Genomic DNA, 21693 nt, shown 5'->3' on the forward strand with positions numbered 1-21693 from the left:
GGCATGGACACATCTGGTGAAGGTTTCAAGTATTTGCGAGATAAGTTCCCTAACCTGAGTGATGCTAAGATTTCAGCGGGAGTGTTTATTGGTCCCCAAATTAGGAAATTAATGCTTGATGATAGCTTCGACAGCAAGTTAAACAGTGCTGAGCTAGCTGCCTGGACAGCATTTAAGTGTGTTGTGCGCAACTTTCTGGGCAATAACAAAGCTGAGAGTTACACAGAAATCGTACAGGACATGATACAGAAATACAAAGAGTTGGGTTGTAGGATGTCTTTAAAAATCCACTTTTTGCACTCCCACCTCAGCTTCTTTCATGCTAACCTAGGTACTCTCAGCGACGAACAGGGGGAAAGATTCCACCAAGATATAATGGCAATGGAAAAAAGGTACCAGGGACGATGGGATCCTTCAATGATGGGGGACTATTGTTGGGGTCTTGTTAGAGAATGCAACATTTCTTACAAAAGAAGGAAGTAGTGTACGTTTTTGTAACCCAATGGAAGTTTCATATATTGTGATAGTTTTGATTGTCTTTTCATGACCTTTTGATACATTTGTATTATTGTTTATTGTAAATTGTCACACTTGTAAATTATATTGTATTATATTTTATATATGTGTTTGTGGTAATAAAGCAAAACGTTTTACCTCAACTTAAGAGATCTGAAAGCATTACTATAAGGTGCAATAAACAGTACACACAGTATACATACAAACATATTTATTTCTCTAGAAAGAAAAAAGCGATTATTACGAAACTTGGAGGGTTTGTTAAATATGAATCAAAGTATACTTAGGTATAATTTCTATGTTAGTATATGCAAGGGGACAAGATTTTGGGGTGTAAAATAAACGAAAAGGGAAATTTTTGAGGGATTTTCCTGAAAATCCCTCTGCTACGGGAAAATCGTAAATGATGGAGAAAAACCGAGTGCATATTTGAATTCAGCGCAAACAGTTCCTTTAAGAACAGGTATTTCCTTTTATGTAACAAAACCTTTGTTAACTAGTGTAAGCTAACGTCTAGATTTTCTTTTTTAAAAAATATGTCAGGTTTAACTGATAATTTTAGTGGTTTTCAAAAGACAAGTAGTTTTTTTTTGAACCTGTATATAATAACTCGAAGTGGAAGATTTCAATATGAGTGAAAAATTAACGTATGCTTGTGACCATGCCTATCGCTCGGGCCGAATTATTAAGTAAATAAACCTTAGAGAGCTACGGGAACAGCAGTGAGTACATTTAAACACGTTCAGAAAGGTTCGGTGGGGTGTATTGTATTGTATTGTATTGTATTGTATTTATTTCGTCGTTTTTTCATACATTTAGCACTGTAATACAATGCATATGAAGCGGACACGTCATTTATATATGAATACAAAGTAAAAGAAACAATAATAGTGAAAATTACACACACTAGGTTAGTAATTAAGCCTTACTTCTTACATCTTATTACACTATACATTTTACATGACATCATTGTTAAAAATAAACTTAGCAATTATTACTTGCAGTGTATTTAGAAACCCTCCAACAAATATATAATGCTAAAAGCAAGTAATGACATTGATTTACTGTACATCCTGTAACGTTTCTATTTACTTAGCAGTTCATGTATTCCTCTACCGAGTAAAAGCAATGTTGTAATAAATATTTCTGGAGTTCTTTTTTAAATTTAGCAACAGAGTCCTGAGTTTTTATTTCTTTCGGAAGTTTATTGTAAAGCATGATACCCGCGTATTTACACCCTTTTTCATATAATACTGTTCTGTGTTCTACAATAGAAAAGTTTTCTTTGTTTCTTGTATCATGATCATGTTGCTGTTCTACTCGCGTAAGGATACCTTGTAGGTATTTCTTTACAAATATCAATAGATTTAAAATATACAAACAGGGTACTGGAAGTATACGAAGTTTTTTAAATATTTGTTTGCAATGATCTTTTGGCTTAGCAGTTGCCATCATTCTTATTATTCGTTTCTGTATCGTAAAGATTACTTTGGCCTTGTGTGTATTTCCCCAAAATATAATACCATATGTTAAATTCGATTGGAATAATCCAAAGTAAATTGTTTTTAAAGTAGACTCTCTTAAGACATTTTAAGAACTTTAATTGCGAAATATATTTGGTTTAATTTTTTACTAAGCTTAGTTATTTGCACATCCCAGGAAAGATTTTTATCTATCCAAATTCCTAAGAACTTAGTTGAGTTTACGTATTCTATTTCATTATTTTGAATTACAATGTTTCTAGGCTGTGCATGTTTGTTGCGCATGTGATGAAAATTGATTGCTTGTGTCTTATCAATATTTAATTTAAGCTTATTTTCTTTAACCCAGTGAGAGATTTTACAAAGGATTTCGTTTGCACTACCTTCAACAACCTCATTTGTTTTACCTTTTACTATAATATTAGCGTCATCTGCATAAAGGGATGCTTCTGCTGGAGCAATATTACTTGGTAGGTCGTTAATATATATCAAAAATAATAGCGGCCCTAATACGGATCCTTGTGGCACTCCACATGTTATTTCTTGTTTCTCTGATATGTAGTGTGTAGCTTGGTTTGTATCCCTGTTATTGCATGTAATTTCCACTACTTGCTGCCGATTTTTCAGATACGATTGAAACCATTTGGATGCAATGCCTCTTATTCCGTAATCTTGTAGCTTTGAGAGAAGATTTCTATGTGACACTAAGTCAAATGCTTTCGAAAGATCCAGAAAAACACCTATACATTTCTCCTTACTATCTAAACTTTTATGTACACTTTCCACGAAGTTATATATTGTGTGTATGTCAGACAATATATACGTACGTAGTTGTTGTCGGTAGATTTATTAAATTAATAAATCTCTTATTTATTACAGATGTCATATTATTTATATATATATATATATATATATATATATATATATATATATATATACAGTGGCGGATCCAAGGGGAGGACTATAGGGGCTATAGCCCCCCCCCTTGACGCTCAGGTATACACTGGATAAAATGGGCTTCAATCCTGCTTTACACTGGATAGAACGGCAAAATACGGTTTAGCCCCTCCCTTGAACATATCCTGGATCCGCCACTGTATATATATATATATATATATATATATATATATATATATATATATATATATATATATATATATATATATATATATATATATGAGAGTAAGCATTATCGTCTCATTATTTTGAAATTTGCACCTTCAGACCTTTTGTCCTGTTGGCCTAATTGTATCCCCCCAATATAGATTATCTAATTCGTACACTGTTGAAAACCATTCGCAAATATAGGAAAAGAATCACTTGTTCACAAGTATGAGAGGAATTGCAGATATTGTCACGAAAATGAAGGTATTGAAGTGGCAGTTGGTCGATGTATTGCAAGGAGAAGTGATGATATTTTTCATTGTTTGTCAAGAGACAAGGAGTAAAGGAAAATCTCATACAAGGGTGTAACGAAACAAAGACGTACTGCACAATAACTTTAATAAGAATTGCGAATAATTGGTGATCGTGGAGAAGAGTAGGAGAGATTCACCAAGTAGAATATGGAGAATATTTGACTGTTAAATATAATTTGATTTTTAGATTATAATGAAATGTTTTGAGTCGCAGTACTTCTCGATTCCTCTATGATAAATTAAGTCCCCTTTTCGGAATTTCTTTATTGTACTTATCTTCTCATATGGGTAAATGTGTTTGTCAGTTGGTTTGAAATTTAACGTCTCTTTCAATACCGACGTTACATGAAACGTAGACCTAATGCTTAGTGTGGGACCCAAATCACATAAGCTCCTGCAGGAGTCGAACTCGAATATCCCGTTCTAATTATATAGCCACGAGCGAAGTCTGTTAGGTTTAAGAGGACATTGACACTCACGATTGCGGACGAGCAGAGCATGGACATACATATATGCAAACACCTGAAATTGGAACTGGAACCCCCGTTGACGAACTTATACATACGCCACTGCATAGGAAATCAGAAATGGTTATATTCAATAACAGTTAATATAACAACATGTTATGCTAATATCCCTTCCCTAGCAAACGAAATTTTAACTAGCGAGTTTGTCTTTCGTTTGCCAGCCAACAACTATGACAGCTAACTAAGTAGGTTGAACTTTATGTTCAGAACAATCTTTTTACTTTTTTCTAATTTCTTCCGATAGAAAAAGTTGCTTCGTGGTCATGATTTGCGGTTCATTCTTCAAGAATTTATGCACAAGCCGAACTAAGAATTTGCTATGAATTAACAAGCGTATCATGTATATTGTCATAACTTCAATTATTATATACCTAAAAATCTTCAAATGTGCCTGTACTATAAAATTTAATTCCAGGTGGCTATATCCACTCAAGCGTTTTTGGCGCGGAAGACCCAGAGTTCAATTGCCGGAGGGAGCTCATGTGAATCAGACCCACATTAAGCCGCATGTCCAAAACTCATAGGCCTGCAGCCTCGGTGCTGAACGGACACTAAATTCCAAATCCTCCAGTCAACTATACATATAATATTAGAGGTCTGTTCGACCTTGTGGTCAACTTTTTTAGAAATGGCATCTGAAATTTTAACATTTGTTTTAACATTATAACTCCAATAAACGAATCATAGTTGTTCATACATAAGAAGACACCAGAGACGCTAATCTCCTCCGCGATTCAGACGAATACGTCTAAATTCTCCTAAAGTGTACGCTTCCTCGTGGACGGTACCGTTCATATTTTCTGTGTGTGTTGTTTTGGGTTCAAAATTCGGTGTGGAACTAGTCTGGGATACATACTCAAGTAGCGGTGCGGGATTCAACTTTGAACAGGTCCCACATCTTACAGCCTTTGTTCCGCAAAGGGAGGATAAACTGAAATCAATATTGGCATTTCCTCCCTAACCCTCGAAAGGAATGTCTGCTTTTAATCATATAATATGGTAAGGACCGGCCTTACCCTATTTGCTGCCCGGTGCAGTGGTGGCGTGTTGTTTGCCATGGTGTTGTTTACCACGACTTGATTTTCTTTTTTTCGCCACCATATTTCCATTCCGATCTTATCATATCTCATTATCGTGAAAATTCACACACACCTGAAGTAAAAGGAAGAGTTGCCAGGCACCTCTGTTTTTGATCCTCTTGAACAAGTGGTAAATGTTGTCGCCTTTGGGACGAGAGATGTCTCATTAGACAGATTAGATGTCTCATTGCTAAAAGAGAACACTAAGCTCCAAACAAATGAATACAAATCATAACTAATATCCCAATAGCATAGTAAATTGATAGCCCTTTAATTGCATTTGCTCTTTTAACGGAGTTTTAATATAATCTCCTGTTATACAATGTTCTGTTTTCCGTTATGCCACGCGATTAAAGAACTGGAATGAAATATTTCAATTTTACGTCACACGATAATGCCGTGTAAGTAAAGGATATGGTAATGATGAGAATAAATGGAAAATAGTGTAATAAAGAAAGTCGGAGGAAACACTTGAAAAGTGGGAAGAAAACTCACACACACGGTGTTTGTCCACCACAAAAGCCACTTCACGCAACTAAATTCTGAGATCCTTGTAAAGTTTAGACAAAATAATTACTAATGTCATCAGAATAGATTGTAATTAATTTCTTGATTGCGTCACTGTCATCCAAAGTGTTACTCTGAGAATTGCTTGAAAAGTTAAGCACATATTTCTCATTTATGCACCGAGAATCTAATTGAGACACGATCTTGTGTACGATTAGATAAAAGAGCCAATATTTTAAACTATTCTTCTTTGGTCTCTTCTGGGAGTGGTTCAGTATCAAATGAGTTATCTTTCGATTGCGGCATTCAACTTCCTACGTTGATATTGTCTAAATTTTACCTTCAAACGTCCGAGAGAATGAATGGTTCTAACTTAGAGAAATGTAATCTGCCCATTTACTTCTGTCATAGGTTTTATTGTCTCAAATCGTACACAGAGCTCCCTTGTGGCTATGTCAATAGTGTACGCGCCTTTGGTGTGGGAGACCCGGGTTCGATTACCGGCGGAAACTCATATGGATCGCAAGCTATGCTAAGCTGTAGGCCCAGGCCTCATAATCTGCTGCTGAATGGAATGCTTGACTCAAATTTACTCCAGAGCTCCTTCGTGGCTAAGCAGTAAGCGAACACGCCTCTGGCGTGGGAGATCCGAGTTCGATTCCTGGCGGGAGCTCATGTGGTTCGGATTCCACGTTAATCAGTAGGTCCACGTCTCATGCAACCTTTGCTGCTGAACGGGACGTTAAACTCAAAATCACCTCACCTCACCTCATATTGATTCCAGTTCGTGCCCATTCTATCTTGTTTCAGGAAGGCTATGGAAGGATTGCCGACCCTTGTATTTTAATAATCTTTGTGGGATTGATTTGATTTATAATTTTAGCGTCTCGTTCAGCATGGAGGCAATATGAGACGTGGACGTAAAGTTTAACGTGGAATCCAAACCATATGAGCTCCTTTCGAAAATCGAACCCGGGTCTCCGACGCAAAATTAGCCACTAAGAAGTTCTTCATGTGGACTTGAAAATAACCAAATAACAATATAAAAGTTACTAAATTTTTGTTTTACCAATAGACTAAATTTCCTTCACCTCAGCAAAGGTGTTTAGAAGATTGGTAAATCCATGTTTTTAAATCTAATTTTGTTTAAATTGTTCTCCATAAAGGTTATGAAATAATAAAAAAAATATATCGTGTGTCCTCCAGAAGGTTCGTGTCCCCATTTGTCGGGATTGCTTCCCTCCGCTTATGGGTAGTCCTGATTATAGCCTAGATTTAATGTTGACTACAAGTCAAACACAAACAAATTGTACGTCATATCAATTTTGAAAATGCATTTGGAGAGTTTCTAAGAAAACAAACTATTATATCGAGAGCTTGAACTCACCTTAAATAAATTTTACTGTGGCGTTAACAGCCAATAGCGCAGTAACCCAATAACGTGCTTCCGACAGTTTGTATTGCATGTACTGTGTTCATAAATATAATAGATTTGATTGTTATAATATGATCATCTGGCAACCCATATCATATGGTCCTCTCGCTTCTTATATACAACAAAAGAACCGACGGTGGTCCATTGAACTGTTAGTTTGTATATTTTCTTGTCTGTGGGGCACGCCGCCGCCCCGACAGGTTAGTACGACATGCTAAATTTATTTCGGGGGTCATAAAACGGATTGAGGAGGATGTAGGAGGGAATGTTGACCTCTTTCTGTTGAAAACACGATCCTACACGTTTGTTTAACGGAAATTATAATTAAAAATGTCTTAGATTGAGTATATTGGGTGAAACATGATTTCTATCTCCTAGAAGCTTTTTCCTTATTAACGAACAATTTTTAATTCTTATGATTGTATTAAAATTAATTAGCACGTAATTGCACAAGAGTAATATTAGTTGGTTGCACAAATTTGAAGAAAAATTTGTGCGAAAGGTTTACGAACAACAACATACTTTGAGTATATTAAAAATTGATATGTAAGCTCACACCACCTGCCCCTCCCGCGCCGCGGGGGATTTTAATAGAAAACATATTGTTTTGCAAAGGAATGGAAGAGATGCGGTGGTGAGGGAAGGGATCAGGAAAGAAGAAGAATGATAATTCATTTATTTTATTTTAATTTTTCGTATTTAGTTGGTGTATATTTTATTTTATTTGATTTATGTAATTTTCCTTTTCATATTTGCGAGATGTGAGAAAAAAACTGCGTTTTGCAGAACCGTAGAGAACGTGATGTTTTCTTCGAAAAAGGTACTTCTCAAATGCGAGAGAGAGTTCTTCTTGCGAATGCTCAGCTACAGATGGACTTTCACTGTCCTACTAATAGAACTTGAATTTGATTCGTTGTTTACTTCCTGTCCTCAACATAGTGCTTCTGCTACAGATAGCAGGATACATTTCCCCTCCCCGCCAGTTGGAACGTGCTTGGGTGAACTGACGACCCCTTTCATTGTCATCGTTTTTCCCTGTACTAAAAAAAGTTGAATGACCCTCACTGAACATTATCTGATGGTGACCAAATTCTTTGTTGAATGTCTTACGGTTTGTTATATATTTAGAGAGAAAAATGACCAGTGTTTGCGTTTTTATTTACCAAGAATAAAATTTAACACGAGATAATGTTTATGATACTTTGAAAATTACTGTTTGATGTCCCTTTTTCTGTTGAGAATATAAATCGAAAAATTAATTTGTTACTTTGTAGGTATTACCTTTAAATGCATGTTTGTAGATACATCTTTGACGCTATCAACTAGTATAACCCACTAACATTGTTTTGAGAACTAAGTTTAACTGGAGTACGCGCTACGTGAAAAAATGATAAAAGTGTTGATTGCTTTTCCAGGGCATGATACGGTGTAAAATTGTCCATTGGAAACTGGTAACTTCCGTAATCGATTATAGATAGAAAACGAAGGGGGTGAATAAACCGTGTCATAAGTATTTGAATGACCATATTTTTTTGATTTTTTTTTTTTTTGCCTTCGGTGAGACAGAACTCTGGCTTGTTTGTCTGTGTGTGTGTGTAATTTTTAAAGTCTTCTTGATTTTTTGCTTACGCAGAACTGTTTCATCGATTATGGCAAGAAATGTAAACGATTAGATATATGTTGAAATTAAGTTATGAGAATGATTGTTGGGGACGGAGTGCCTCAGTGGTAGAGCGTTTACGTCCGGTGTTTGGGGTCCATGGTTTGATTTTAGCTTGTCCCAAATGGACTTTGTGGTGGACAAATACCGTGCTTAAGGGTTCTTTTCGGGGTTTTCCCGTTTTTCTCACTTTTTGCATTTTATTATTTCATTCATTTTTTATCATCACCGTTTTCTTTTAGCTTAACCGGTGTATTTATGGGATGCAAAACTTAAAGATTTCATTTCAAAGATAATGATTGTTTTTAAAGTATCTTTGTTTGAGTTTATTGTTCAGGCTATATGAGACGTAAACCTTTATGTTAACACAGGAGTTGGACAATATGTTTTTACCGAGAATTAAACCCCGCGTCCGGGGCCTCGAGCACACTGAATGCGTCCGTGACACGGACGCGTTAGTTTTTTATACCGGCCCCGCACGCAACCGTGACGCGCGCGGATGTTGCCGGTTACGACACGCGGGCACCGAACGCGTACGGCACGCGTTTGAGTTTTTTTGGTGGGGGGAATTAAACCCATTTTTTTACGCTAAAGGGATGTACGCTAACCGCTTAGTTAAGAATGAGCTTGCTAAGGAGATGATGATTAATTCAAATGAATGAAACTGACGAACATAATGCCAACCGTGATTGAAGTGGGGACCTCCCTGACCGCTGACTCATTCGTGTTTGCTTAGATACGTACTTTACTACTGTTTCCTTAGGACACATATTGTATTTGTGCACCACAAACGTACTTGTTGAAGTAAATGAAGGGGGACCCCGCCAGCATTAGAGTGCGTGAAGGCTATTCTTTTGTATTTACCAAAACTTAAGGGGATTACCCTAAAGATTGAGAAAGAGAGAAAGATTAGTTTAGTTACGTTACAGCTGATGAGTAACCTTTTTCATGAAATATTGGTAGAGCTAAATAAAACTATGCTATTTTGAATAGGAAACATGTGGTGGTGATGTCCCTGAAAAACCATCACTGAATTTTTCACCTTATTGCAGAACCAATTGTATAACTAAATAATACTGGTTTAGATTTTTTTGTAGATACTATGAGAAAATATTATATTTCTCTGATTTGGTAAAAAAAAAAATGTCTGTACACATATGGAACACTTTTTGACATAGAGACGCTTGATATATGTCTGAATGACATGTGTAATAAATATTTATGTATTTACTGTACTATGAAATAATTTGCATATGTATTAGAAAACTCATAATTTGATACGATTTGCATGAACAATTTGATCGACTAGAAAAATATTATCATAAAGTTTTATTCAATTATATTAAAAATTATTTACTAATATGTGTTCAGAAACTGTTTAAAGCTGTTTTTGGTGAGCGTGCTTTTCTGAGATAGATCACAGCATCGTAAAAATTGCTATTTTATACATAGATTGAAAGAAAAGAAAACAATTTTAGCTTATTGTTTGAATTTGTGATAAACAAGAAATAATGAATATAGAACTGTACTGCGTAGTCCCCCGTCAGGATTTGCGTTACCCATTGTAAATTTTGTGTAAGACTGTATTTTACGGAAACTCATTTTATCAAAACTTGTTTTAAGATGTACGCAATTAAAATTAATGTTATGTTATGTTATGGACAATTAGTGGTGGGAATTCCCTTTGTATTTGAAACATATAATTTTCGTAAATTGAATGGTACCTTTTGCAATGTGAAGTGGGTATGGAGACCTATTTTGAAACTGAAAGGTGGAGTTTTGCTCCGTATATTTTTACTCAGTTTATTCCTAGATTTTTGTATAACTGAAGACTATTTAGTATGTGTTTTTGATAATAGAATTACAACTGAGCCTTTATAATAATAATAATAATAATAATAATAATAATAATAATAATAATAATAATAATAATAATAATAATAACACGTGATGGCCCCTTCAACTGAAAGGGGGAGTTTTCCTCCGTTTTTTAGCTAGTTCCCCCTACACTTTTTTCATAACTGAAGACTATATAGTATGTGTTTTTGATAATAGGATTACAAAGTAAAGGTATGGTAGGGTTATGAAAATGGTAGGGTAGGGTAGGAAATATTATGGTAGGGTTTCCATCCAACTGTAAGGGGGAGTTTGCCCCTGACTATGTACTTTATTTTTTTTATAATAGTGCTACACGGGATATGTCCCCGGCAAATGAAAGAATTTAGATTTTTGGGGTTTTGGCATTTAAGGACATTTACCCTGTTACGTTTTGAAGGATGACGTCCCTTGGTGAGCACACAATCCGGGAAAAGGGAAGGAAGAAAGGATTGGGAAGCGCCCAGGAACATACAAGTTAGGTATCATCCCGTTAATTACCTGTTGTAAATGAGGAAAACGTAGGAAAACTTCATTCAGAATGAACAGCCTGAAAAAAAAGTTTTCATTTTTTGACTCACTGTTTTTACCGGGAACCGAACTCAAAATTGCTCGCGCTAAAGGCCAGAGCGTTAACGACTAGGGCAAATAAAGGGTGTTGGGTTCCCTAAGTAAATATTTATTGCGTTACTAAAGGAACGGAGGTGTATTTAAGTTTATTCTACTTATACATGTACTGACCACCAATGGTTAAACTAATCAGCAGAACATACATACATACATATTTATGAGTATATTGAAAATGTCTGACATGGAAGACATGTTTTGCCTTTTTAAATATTAACTAGTGGTTAAGAAAAGAAATATAATATTTAATAAAATATAAAATATTATACTTTACCTTGAAAATATATATCAAATAATACGGACAGGGTACAACAAACGTTTTCACTGTAAAACACCTTGTCTTGTACTAAGCCATATTTTATACTTTTCCCGCTAGGTGTCACGAGTAGTAGTATCATTGTTAATTTATTAATAATATTAGTATAAAAATATTGTAAAATTCCAAGAAAAATAAAAGAACCAAATGTAATATAAAAGATAATTATTTAATATAGCCTAGTTACTAGAATCAACTATAAATTCTTTGTTTAGTTGAGGGGTACCAAATTCGAACTACAGTCATTAAACATATGAAGTTATTACGTTTTCATTGTTGTTGTTGAGTTTGCAATAACACTGAAATATAGGATTTTTTTCAGAGTTGCGAAAAGTTTATTTTTGTTGGGAATTAAATCTAACTTTATACATTAGTATTTTTTTTTTTTTTTTTTTGGTATTACAGACTTTTAATTTGTCATGTTTTGAAAAAATAACATCCACTGCCGAGTATACTATTCGGGAAGGGGAAGGAAGGAAGGAAGGAATTACTTTATAACCTAATTTGAAATATGTGAATGAGAAAACTTATATGGCATGGTTAACTAATTGCTTTATTGAAAATGAAACCCCGGCCCGCAACCGCTCGTACCAAATGCGTGCAACCGTAACGCAATCATGTTAGTTTTTTTTACCAACCCCCGAGCATACCGAACGCACGCGAATGTTGGCGAGTATTGGGCGCGCGTTAATATTTTGCCGGGCGCCCCGCGCGCAATTGTTATAGCGTACGGACGCGATTGCGTTTTTGGGGGGGATTGCACTTGAATTATTGCATTGAAAGAAGAGCGATAAGAATTACAGTACGTGGAACAATATTTACCAGACGAAACTTGTGCGTGGAATTGTTTGCATGGAAAGCAAGATTATGATATGCAAGACTACTACCATAAATTAAAACTGGAACCATTGGAAGTAAAAGCCGAAAATTTTAGTAACTACGCTATGCAAGACTAGTATTTTACCACCACCGGAAATTCAACCCGGAGGAGTTTGTACCGAAGGGAAAAGCGTTAACGATTATGTTAGGCTACGCAGTACCACTAAATGTGATTTAATTTTGCATTTAAGAGTATTATTTTTCTTATACATCTATGCAGATTTTAGTGGTTTTCACCGGGAATTAAACATAGCTTTTTACGTAGCGGTGAAATTTTTATGAAGCTTGCCCCCCTAAAATTGTACATAAGTTTTTGCAACTTAAAGAACTTAATATTGTAAGTAAAGTAATATATAATTTTAATAGTATAGATTATAATTTGTACTCTTTCGCTAAACATATCTTCTACTAATCTTTTGTTTATTTCTTCATTTTGCAGAAGAAAATAGAGGTCCAACCACAACCGTTCAAATCAACAGGTGACATTACTTCGGACTGGTTTGATAAAATAAACAATTTATTGGACGCAGCAAAGGGAAAGAAAAGGAAACGAAATGATAGCACATTAAAAGGAAGGAAAAAAAGAGCTACCAATCAATGGTAAAAGTAATAGCACCAGTACCACCTATATTACATTTACGAGAAAAAGAGAAAGTGCGAGAAGTGGTGGAGGAGAAAGTTCAAATAGAAACGGAAGTTGAATCAATGCCTATTGTGGGAAGAGAAGAAGAAAAAGTGCTATCAATGAATGAAATAGCGGGGAAGGGGGAAATGTTCAAGAAAAAATTGACCAATATTTAAATGACGGGGAGATGAAGTATTACTGAGGGCCTACGAAAAATATGAAAGACTAGAGAGGGTAAGAAAACTGAAAGAAATATTATTTTAAATAAAATAAGTTATATATATACGTTCACCGACGGTGTTGAACCGTGCGCTGACCACACATCATACTGTGCTAAGGAGTTGTAAATAGACTAATCCTCTTATGGAGGGGGGTTGACTATATGGGTCTCGGGCTTCAGTTTCAGAAATAGAGTCAACTCGTGATTTATAGTGGCCTGGAGGATCTCAAGCGAGGTACATAACTGCAAACCTTTGCGAGGAGATAGGAGCGCGTCACAACACTTCCGGTAAGTAGCGATAACTGCTTCAGGTTTATCATTTGTCACCACGCGAGTATGCTTTTCTCTCCGTTACCGAATTGGGAGGCATTGAATTCTTCTCACTACAGCTGATGCTTCTCTTTTCACTGTGGCTCCGTGACCGACTTTCCGCGGGGAGCGGGGGGTGAGATCCGTCATCCGTTAAATAAGCATTATCTTTTGGCTCAAATAAGTTGCTATTGTTCTGGGTTTTAAATCTCTTCGTTATTCTTATGAGGTTAATTTAGGCATTCCTAATAGAGAGGAGAAGAGGACAACTATTCGGTATTCTTCCTTCTTTTTACGAGTTGTGCTGCCAATTAAGACATTGCTTGTTTTGTTTATTCAAATAATTTGCATCTCAAATTACCAACTTAGAAAAATATATGCTAACATCTACCAGAATTTTTCATAGTAATTTATTTTATAATACCAATTCCAAATAATCTTACTATCACTTTCCAATCAATCTGAAATTCGCTTGCTAAACGCTCTTTAATTAAGATGAAACACAATAAGAGGGTGTTGATCAATTATCCAAATGTAATCTTGCCAATACACTTACTTCTTCGCAATCGAATGATTCTGCTATTTTTACTCTATATGAGGCATGTTAAGGAACTTTTTTGCCACTTACTTTAACCAAAAAGAACAAATAAAGAAAAATAAATGATACATTATACTTAAGCGTGGTTTCCTGGATTCTTTCGCTTCTACTTCACGGCGTCGGCTTCTCAGCGTAGATCGCTCTTCCTCTTAAGCTGCGGGTGATTTTTCTCAGCAGCCATGAGCTACTTCCGTATAAAGACACTTACCAACTAGGGGTTCTCTTGTTCCATATTCAATGTGTCTATCATTTTCTGGTTCAGACCCGTAATTAATCCTCTTGTTTTTTATCATCATTACTAGTATTATTATGTTTTTAATACAACAATAATTATTCCACCGATCCAAAATATAACGGTGCTTGCCTTAGGCAATTGAATTGCCCTAAATCTAAGAGTTTCTCTTTTATTTTCTGTGCGAAGCTCATTTTTGATGAATAAACTCTGTTTTCCTAGTCAGTAGCCTCATAAACCAGTGCAGTGTGTAATCGACTTATTGCCTCCGATATAGTAAGAATTTAATCACTGACAGCTATTTCCCTCGGAAATGCTACGCCAATTTAAGATATTAAAAGACATATTATTTCAATGTCTTACTTTTTTATAAACTTCCTCTGAACTTGAATATTCAACTTCCCTTTCTTTATAAATTTGCTTTAATTTTTAGAATGGGAAACGGAAAGTGACTACATAGCTATTTATTGTAAAGAAAATGCTTATTTATTCACTTATGATGATTTTGCTGTTTACTTTTTTTAACTTTTATTTTTAATTTCACTTTTTCTTTCTTTTTTAACAACTTTTCGTCTTACGCACACAGGGGGGTTACGAAACAATCCAAACATTGGATCATGTACCTGTATTTTGGTTTTCGGTGTATAGGATTTACCTAATTAGGTGTTTTAGGTAATTATTCTCAGGCAGCCGACGGACGTACAGCCCTAGTATAGACAAGAGGGGTCCTGCTGAACCAGAAGGATAATATGCCTGTGACTCCCAAGCTTACATGGGAAAGGATTTTAAACACTTATCGCCGGACAGACCATTGAACTTTCATCCCTGCGGGCGGTTCTGCTGTCCAGAGATAAACTGTCTGTGATTCTCCCAAAGGTAAACGGTAGTAATTTTGGCCACTTATCGCCGGACAAACGTGACGAACTTTTATCCCGTGTAACGGGCGGTTCTGTTGTCCAGAGTTAAACTGACTGTGATCCCCCCAAAGCTAGCAGAAGCATAAGCAGGTTTAGGGTTTTGCAAGTACATGAGACAAAAGCTAAATTATATCTTAACCCTAGTGTCCCGATTTTACATTTCCATCACTACACAAGAAAACGTCGTGAGGTAGACTCAGTCTTGCTCTGCGGAACCTAGCAACTACTCCACTCACATAACCACATAAAGCGAGAGAAGTTGAGAATAGAAAATTTTTGTCGCCACTTCACTCCTTATAAAACGCACTCCGTCGAGCAAAAGAATTATACTTGTATATCAGAGTTATAAGCTGAACACCGCCTAGACCAAGTACGCCACTGAACTTTAATGACTTTACATAGTACAGTATAAAATCGCGCTATTCAGAATGTCTAGATAGTGAGAAAGTTCAATTTTCTGTCTTGTTATTAAACCACCATGAGTTAATCACACTGTAGAATATTACACTAATTTATCTTTAATGAGGTTCTAAATTTTCAGTCATGTAATAATTAAAATGTCATTATTAAAGTGCACTGTATGGTATCGTACTAGTTGGAATTCCGAAAGATAGCCTGGTAAGATCTCAGACTTCAGTCTGATACAGATTAAAGGGTCAATACTCGTTTATTGGCCGCTAGATTGTTGCAAAATTATTTTGAGGTTTGTCTTATTGATGTGTGGTCAGCGCACCGTTCAACACCGTCGGCGAACTTTCCGTTAGTTAACATGCACATTGTTAAACAGCCAGAATATGTACTAAAAGTTAAGATTATTACACTTCTTGTTACCAAAGTATAAATAAAATACAGATGAGAATGTGTGGTCAGCCACACTAGTCGTTACCTGTAAACCAACAATACCTAATTGCTCTCATATTGGCCAACTATAGTGTTACAAAATTGGTAGTTATATAACACTGAGTAAATTTTGAACAGGTACATTAAAACTACTTTGGTCATCTGAACTGTGTAAAATATACAATAAGATTAAAGGAGCCTAGTAGTAACAAGCATCTTTAAGTTGTATACCCAGGTGTTTTATAACTGCATGTATTTCACTGCATCATCTCATACGAATATGTCATATTAATAGTATTATGACCCATACTACTACTACTACTAATAATAATAATAATAATAATAACAATACTTTGGAACACCCCAGTGTGAAACCGACTTCCAACTGGTATAACCAAGTTACTTTTGCGACCTCATTACTCGTGAAAATGGAGTACAGGAATAATGGCTCCACACACCTATGGATCCCCCCAGGGTATGCATTATTTCCTGTTCATGTATATGTAGCCCGAGTTTATAGCTTATTCTTTCCAGGTCCACTTCATGCCTGTGCCATTTCTGATGTCTGATGCCAATTCAAACTGGTCCCTCCTAGGGTCTCGACCTCTACGGAGCTAGGGCCGTCAGCCATGTCTTCCTACCGATTGCTGACTGAAGATTTAAGACGTCCACCAGCTTTAACCAGTCTTGCCTGCAGATCTTTGTTCATCAATTAGGCAGTATATCACCTACTGTACACCGTTCCTGTTGTTCCATGGACAGTGCCAATCCAGTTTATGTACCGGAGGAGAAATGCTAAGAATTCTGACAATGACAAGAAACGTGTTGCTGCCATACCAAGTATCCAGTCACCAGGACTCTTTCCCATCCAGTCATACATAGTCAAAGCACTCCATCAATCCCGAAATGCAGTCTGCATCTGTGGCGATGAACATTATATAATCACATCTTCATAATCAAGCATCTTGGAAAGAACATATCATTATCAATTCTTCAACCACGTCTTAGTGATCCTAAGCATTTTTAGCACACTTCTAAAAACTCTCATGCTCAGTGGACATGACCTCCGCCCCCATCTGAAAATGTTCAAGCCTTAACCCAGATGGAAAAAGCTATCCCACCGCTAATGAATAGCAATTCAAAACCTAAAGAGCTTCAAACCTATCTCAAGAAGACGAAAAAGCTAAGTAGCAGTGTCACGGCTCACCCTGTCCAGGGCTAATCATCTCTTCCTGTCAGAACTCTCTACCTCGAACTCTGTCATAACACCCATCATCAGAATATGTATGTTATCCTACAGTGCATATAGCCCCGCAAGTGAACTAATGTGATCCCAGCACAGTTTGTACCTACCAATCCTTAGGTTTGATTCGACGAACGTTTCCTGTTCCGTCGCACACCAGTTTATTAAAGGAATTTTCCTATTGTGTCTTCAACCCAGAGACTTTCCTCAGGAATAATGCAGAACCGCCATCAACTTCGAAAGACCGCTCCAGGAGAGAAACCCTACAATCAAGAATACTGGATTAGAGCAAATGAACTGACAACTTAGCTTGTATTACATTCTAGTTTGTGCCGCATTTAGTCACGGTGCTGAGCAAGATGTGAACAGTAAAAATGATTACTAGCAACAAAATTGTAATTTAATTAACTACTATGTGTGAGATGAAAATAACAATGATTAAAATTTACTTAAAACCAACGAATGTTACGTCGTATTATAAGGTTTGTTGTGCGTAGCTTTGTTGCTGAACAGACGTTGAACAATAAAGTCCAAGGTTGTTTTTAATTTATTGACTCAAAATTAATGTGTGTAGAATATTAACTTTAATTGGATCATGTACGGTAAATTCTTATCATTGGTTCATAACGATTTCTTAAATTCTCCTTAGTACATTTCTAATACGTCATATATAAAAAAACAGAACTCTAATACTCGCTGCATCAGTTGCTGTTTGCTTCTAGCTGAGCAGACAGGAAATGTATACAACTACTTCCGTTAACCTTGACAATTGCTTGTGTTTCCTTATACAATATATGTACCTTATAACAAACTCTATGGGAAATAAAAATTATAACGCAGTTTAAGAACGAAAATGAGGAACGAGAATTCATAGTCTTGATGGATCACCTACCATTTTTGTGGTGCTGATTCTGGTTCTGTCTCTTTTCTCTTTCCTCATCCAAACCCTAGTAAAGGAATGAAACCAATTCTATACGGCGATCGACTTGAGGGGACACGGGTGCGTGTGCCCCTTGTTCACATTTCTCGTTAATGGCATTAATTGAATATCCATTGTTAACAATATATATAATTGTCACGCGAAAATGCGCGTATGGATTTGACGCATTCCCTTACAAATGTGCTAATTTCTATGCACTTCTGTCTTGACAATTAATATATTCTCCCAAGCGCCCTATTTAAATTCAATGCCTTCAGCATTAATTTCTTTTTATGGTAATTTCAATCCAATGCCTTCAGAATTAATTTCTTTTTATTGTAATTTCAATCAAATACCTTCAGCGTCGAATTGTTTATCTTGGAATTCCTATATGGTATTCAACTAATGTTTTATTTATTGATTGTTATGTTCAAACAATGGTAGTTGGTTATCAGAGACAAATTGGCATTTGGTTGTGAACTGGTCCATAACGTGCTATTAAAACGGTATTAACAGATAATGGTAAATGTGATCAACTACTGTTAATCAGCATAACTTCACAACGCAATGTATCTCAGAATAGCAGTGGAAGCAGTAGATATATTCACTCATGTTTCCACTCACAATTCCATAATAAGGTTCGACTCGCTGGAATACCCAATGAACATGGAGGGCCTAGAAAGGTTTGAACCCGAGCCACATGGAAACCGCGAGTTGACTTTATTTTACTTCCTGTTCGTAAGTTCGGGTTGTGAACCAATAACATCCTCCCTTCGGTATTGTAGAGAGCTCGAATCCTAGGCCCTAGGACATTGTATTTTCTAATTATTGCCCACTTGCTAGTATGCCAATATTGTTAAATTATTTTCTCTGGTCTTGCTTGCTTCTTGGTATAACCTAGGGTTAAAAATGATGCTATAACCTAGGGAACATATTAACTATAAAATTAATATGAGCTCAGTAGAGGAGCGCTAATGTATGCTGTTATAAGAAATGATTTCTCCCTTTCATTGGAAATCCTCGAGTAAGGATTCTTCAGGTTGCTCGACAACTTTTTAAAGTTAACTACTTATCAAACCTATACCATTTGCTTAAGTATTTGTAACCAGTTACCAATTTGATATTAATTACTGATATCATTCCAAATACGTACTTTGCTGTAAATAGGAAACCCATTGCTATTATCTTAGTATTGCATAAGAAGTATTGCACACTAGTCAACCTTGTCTCTCATTGAGTAGATATTTTTGCAATATTATCATTATTTACAATAATGTTAGTAATGTCTTTAAATCTCCAAATGGGTAATAATATCTTGTTATAAAATAGTCATTGTACTGTAATCGGGCCAGTCCAGAACGGTTGACTGGAATACAGGGACATCCTATACTCAAATGTTATAATTCACTGTTTTCGAGTTTGCTGTTAGATGATCTTGTCCCGAACTGTTGTTGTAATGAAAGGTATTGTGATGAAAGGTCGCCTTTTAATAATAACATTGTTCAACAACGAAAATGTAAATTGAACAAAATCAGCTAATTCTTATTGATTTTGTGGTGCTGACCACGAATTTGAAAGTTATTTTCGAATATTAGCTCTACTTTTCGTTTTACAGGCATCTCTAATAATAACGCTTTAAAAATAAATATATTCGCTTCGTTTGGGGTAAAATGTTACACTGATCCGGCATCACTGGAGAAACTATATGAACGCTTGGTTTCATTGTGTTCCTTATCTCAGTAGTGTTCTGCTATTGTTAGAAAAGACAGGTTTAGTGCAGTTATCAGCGTTTTGGGTGTGACGTTTGTGTAATGCAGGACATAAAAACACAGAAACAAATACGCAAAAATACTGGTATTTCGAATTGACATTTTGAGGATTTCAATAAACAAAAATGCCGCGAAATTGTGTTAACAGTGCGGATAGCTTCTGCTACGTGTGTGGGGAAGTGACATTTTCCTCACAAAAGCAGACTATAACACCACTAATAAGAAAAGCCTATCAATATTACTTTGGTTGTAAAATTGGAGACCAAGATAAATCTTGGGCACCGCACATTGTGTGTAACACTTGTGCCAGCAATCTAAGAAATTGGATTAATGGGAAGGGGCGCTCAATGCCTTTTGCAGTGCCCATGATTTGGAGGGACCCAAGCGACCATATCAGAGACTGTTATTTTTGTAAGGTTCCTTCCGTCAAGAAGGGAATTTCCACGAAGAAGAAGCGGGCCTTGATCTATCCGAACATTCCTTCTGCAATGCGCCCTGATCCACATGGAGAAGGACTACCTGTTCCTGACCCACCTAAAAAATACGATCTTTTTTCTGATGATGATCAAGAAGTTGAAGCTCCTGAATCAAGTACTTCGAAGGACCCTACGTTTGTTGTAGAAGAACCTCCATGTGAACCACATAGACTTACTCAAGAGGAACTAAGTGATCTAATCAGACTTGGACCTCTCGAAATGCAAAGCCGAAATTTTAGCGTCACGCTTAAGCAATGGAATTTATTGCAGGAAAAAGTAAATATTTCAGTATATCGGAATAGGGAGATGTTCACTTCATTTTTTACTATGGAAGACACATTTGTGGCATGTACAGATGTAAATGGTCTCATGAGGGTACTAAAAATTAATTACGAACCTACAGAGTGGAGGCTCTTTATAGATTCGTCCAAGGTGAGTTTAAAGGCAGTGCTTTTACATATTGGAAATGAACTTGAGTTGAGTTGATTTTTAGTTTAGCGTCCCTTTCAGCAGCGAGGCTATATGAGACGTGGACCTACTGATTAACGTGGAATCCGAACCACATGAGCTCCCGCCCGGAATCGAACCCGGGTCTCCCACGCCAAAGGCGCGTACGCTAACCGCTTAGCCACGAGGGAGCTCTGGAAATGAACTTCCTTCAATTCCTGTAGGTTACGCAGTTCATATGAGGGAATCTTATGAAAACTTGAAACTATACTTCAAGCCATTAAATATTACGATTTTCAGTGGCTCATTTGTGGTGGCCTTAAAGTAATAGCACTGTTGCTAGGTATGAAGTTAGGGTATACAAAGTATTGTTGCTTTATATGTGAATGGGACAGTAGAGATCGTGGATCTCATTACCGCAAAAGTGATTGGAGTACCAGAGAAACTCTTCAGCCGGGAGTGAAAAATGTGCAGCATGAACCACTGGTAGATCGTAACCGAATTTTACTTCCCCCTCTACATATTAAATTAGGTCTTATGAAAATTTTGTTAAGAGCATGAACCAAGAGGATGAGGCCTATAAGTTCCTAAGAGGACAATTCACTCAATTAAGTGATGCCAAAGTTAAAGAGGGTGTTTTCATAGGGCCACAGATTAGGCAACTATTCAAAGATCACAAGTTCGACGAAATTCTCCAAGCTGAGGAGAAAGCTGCGTGGGAAAGCTTGAAGAGTGTTTGTTCACAGTTCTTGGGAAGACACTGAGCAACAAATTACAT

General features: G+C 36.3%; 1 protein-coding gene across 2 annotated transcripts in view; it reads right to left on the reverse strand.

The window, feature by feature from the left end:
- The window catches only part of LOC145690891 (uncharacterized), a 98226-nt gene that overhangs the window by 14593 nt on the left and 61940 nt on the right, over positions 1-21693 (reverse strand). The window contains exon 2 of one of the 2 annotated variants that reach the window (XR_014132295.1): positions 17415-17567. Coding sequence is in view for 1 of the 2 variants with exons in the window: in XM_081766300.1 (XP_081622426.1) it covers positions 17483-17567 (85 nt within the window). In the remaining variant the exon portion in view is untranslated. Of the gene's footprint in view, positions 1-11628; positions 17568-21693 lie in introns of those variants that run through there. The other variant, XM_081766300.1, reaches the window with a different exon arrangement.

Source organism: Thermobia domestica, chromosome 7 (genome assembly GCF_964235325.1).
Source record: "Thermobia domestica chromosome 7, izTheDome1.hap1.1, whole genome shotgun sequence".
NCBI classification, from domain to species: domain Eukaryota; kingdom Metazoa; phylum Arthropoda; class Insecta; order Zygentoma; family Lepismatidae; genus Thermobia; species Thermobia domestica.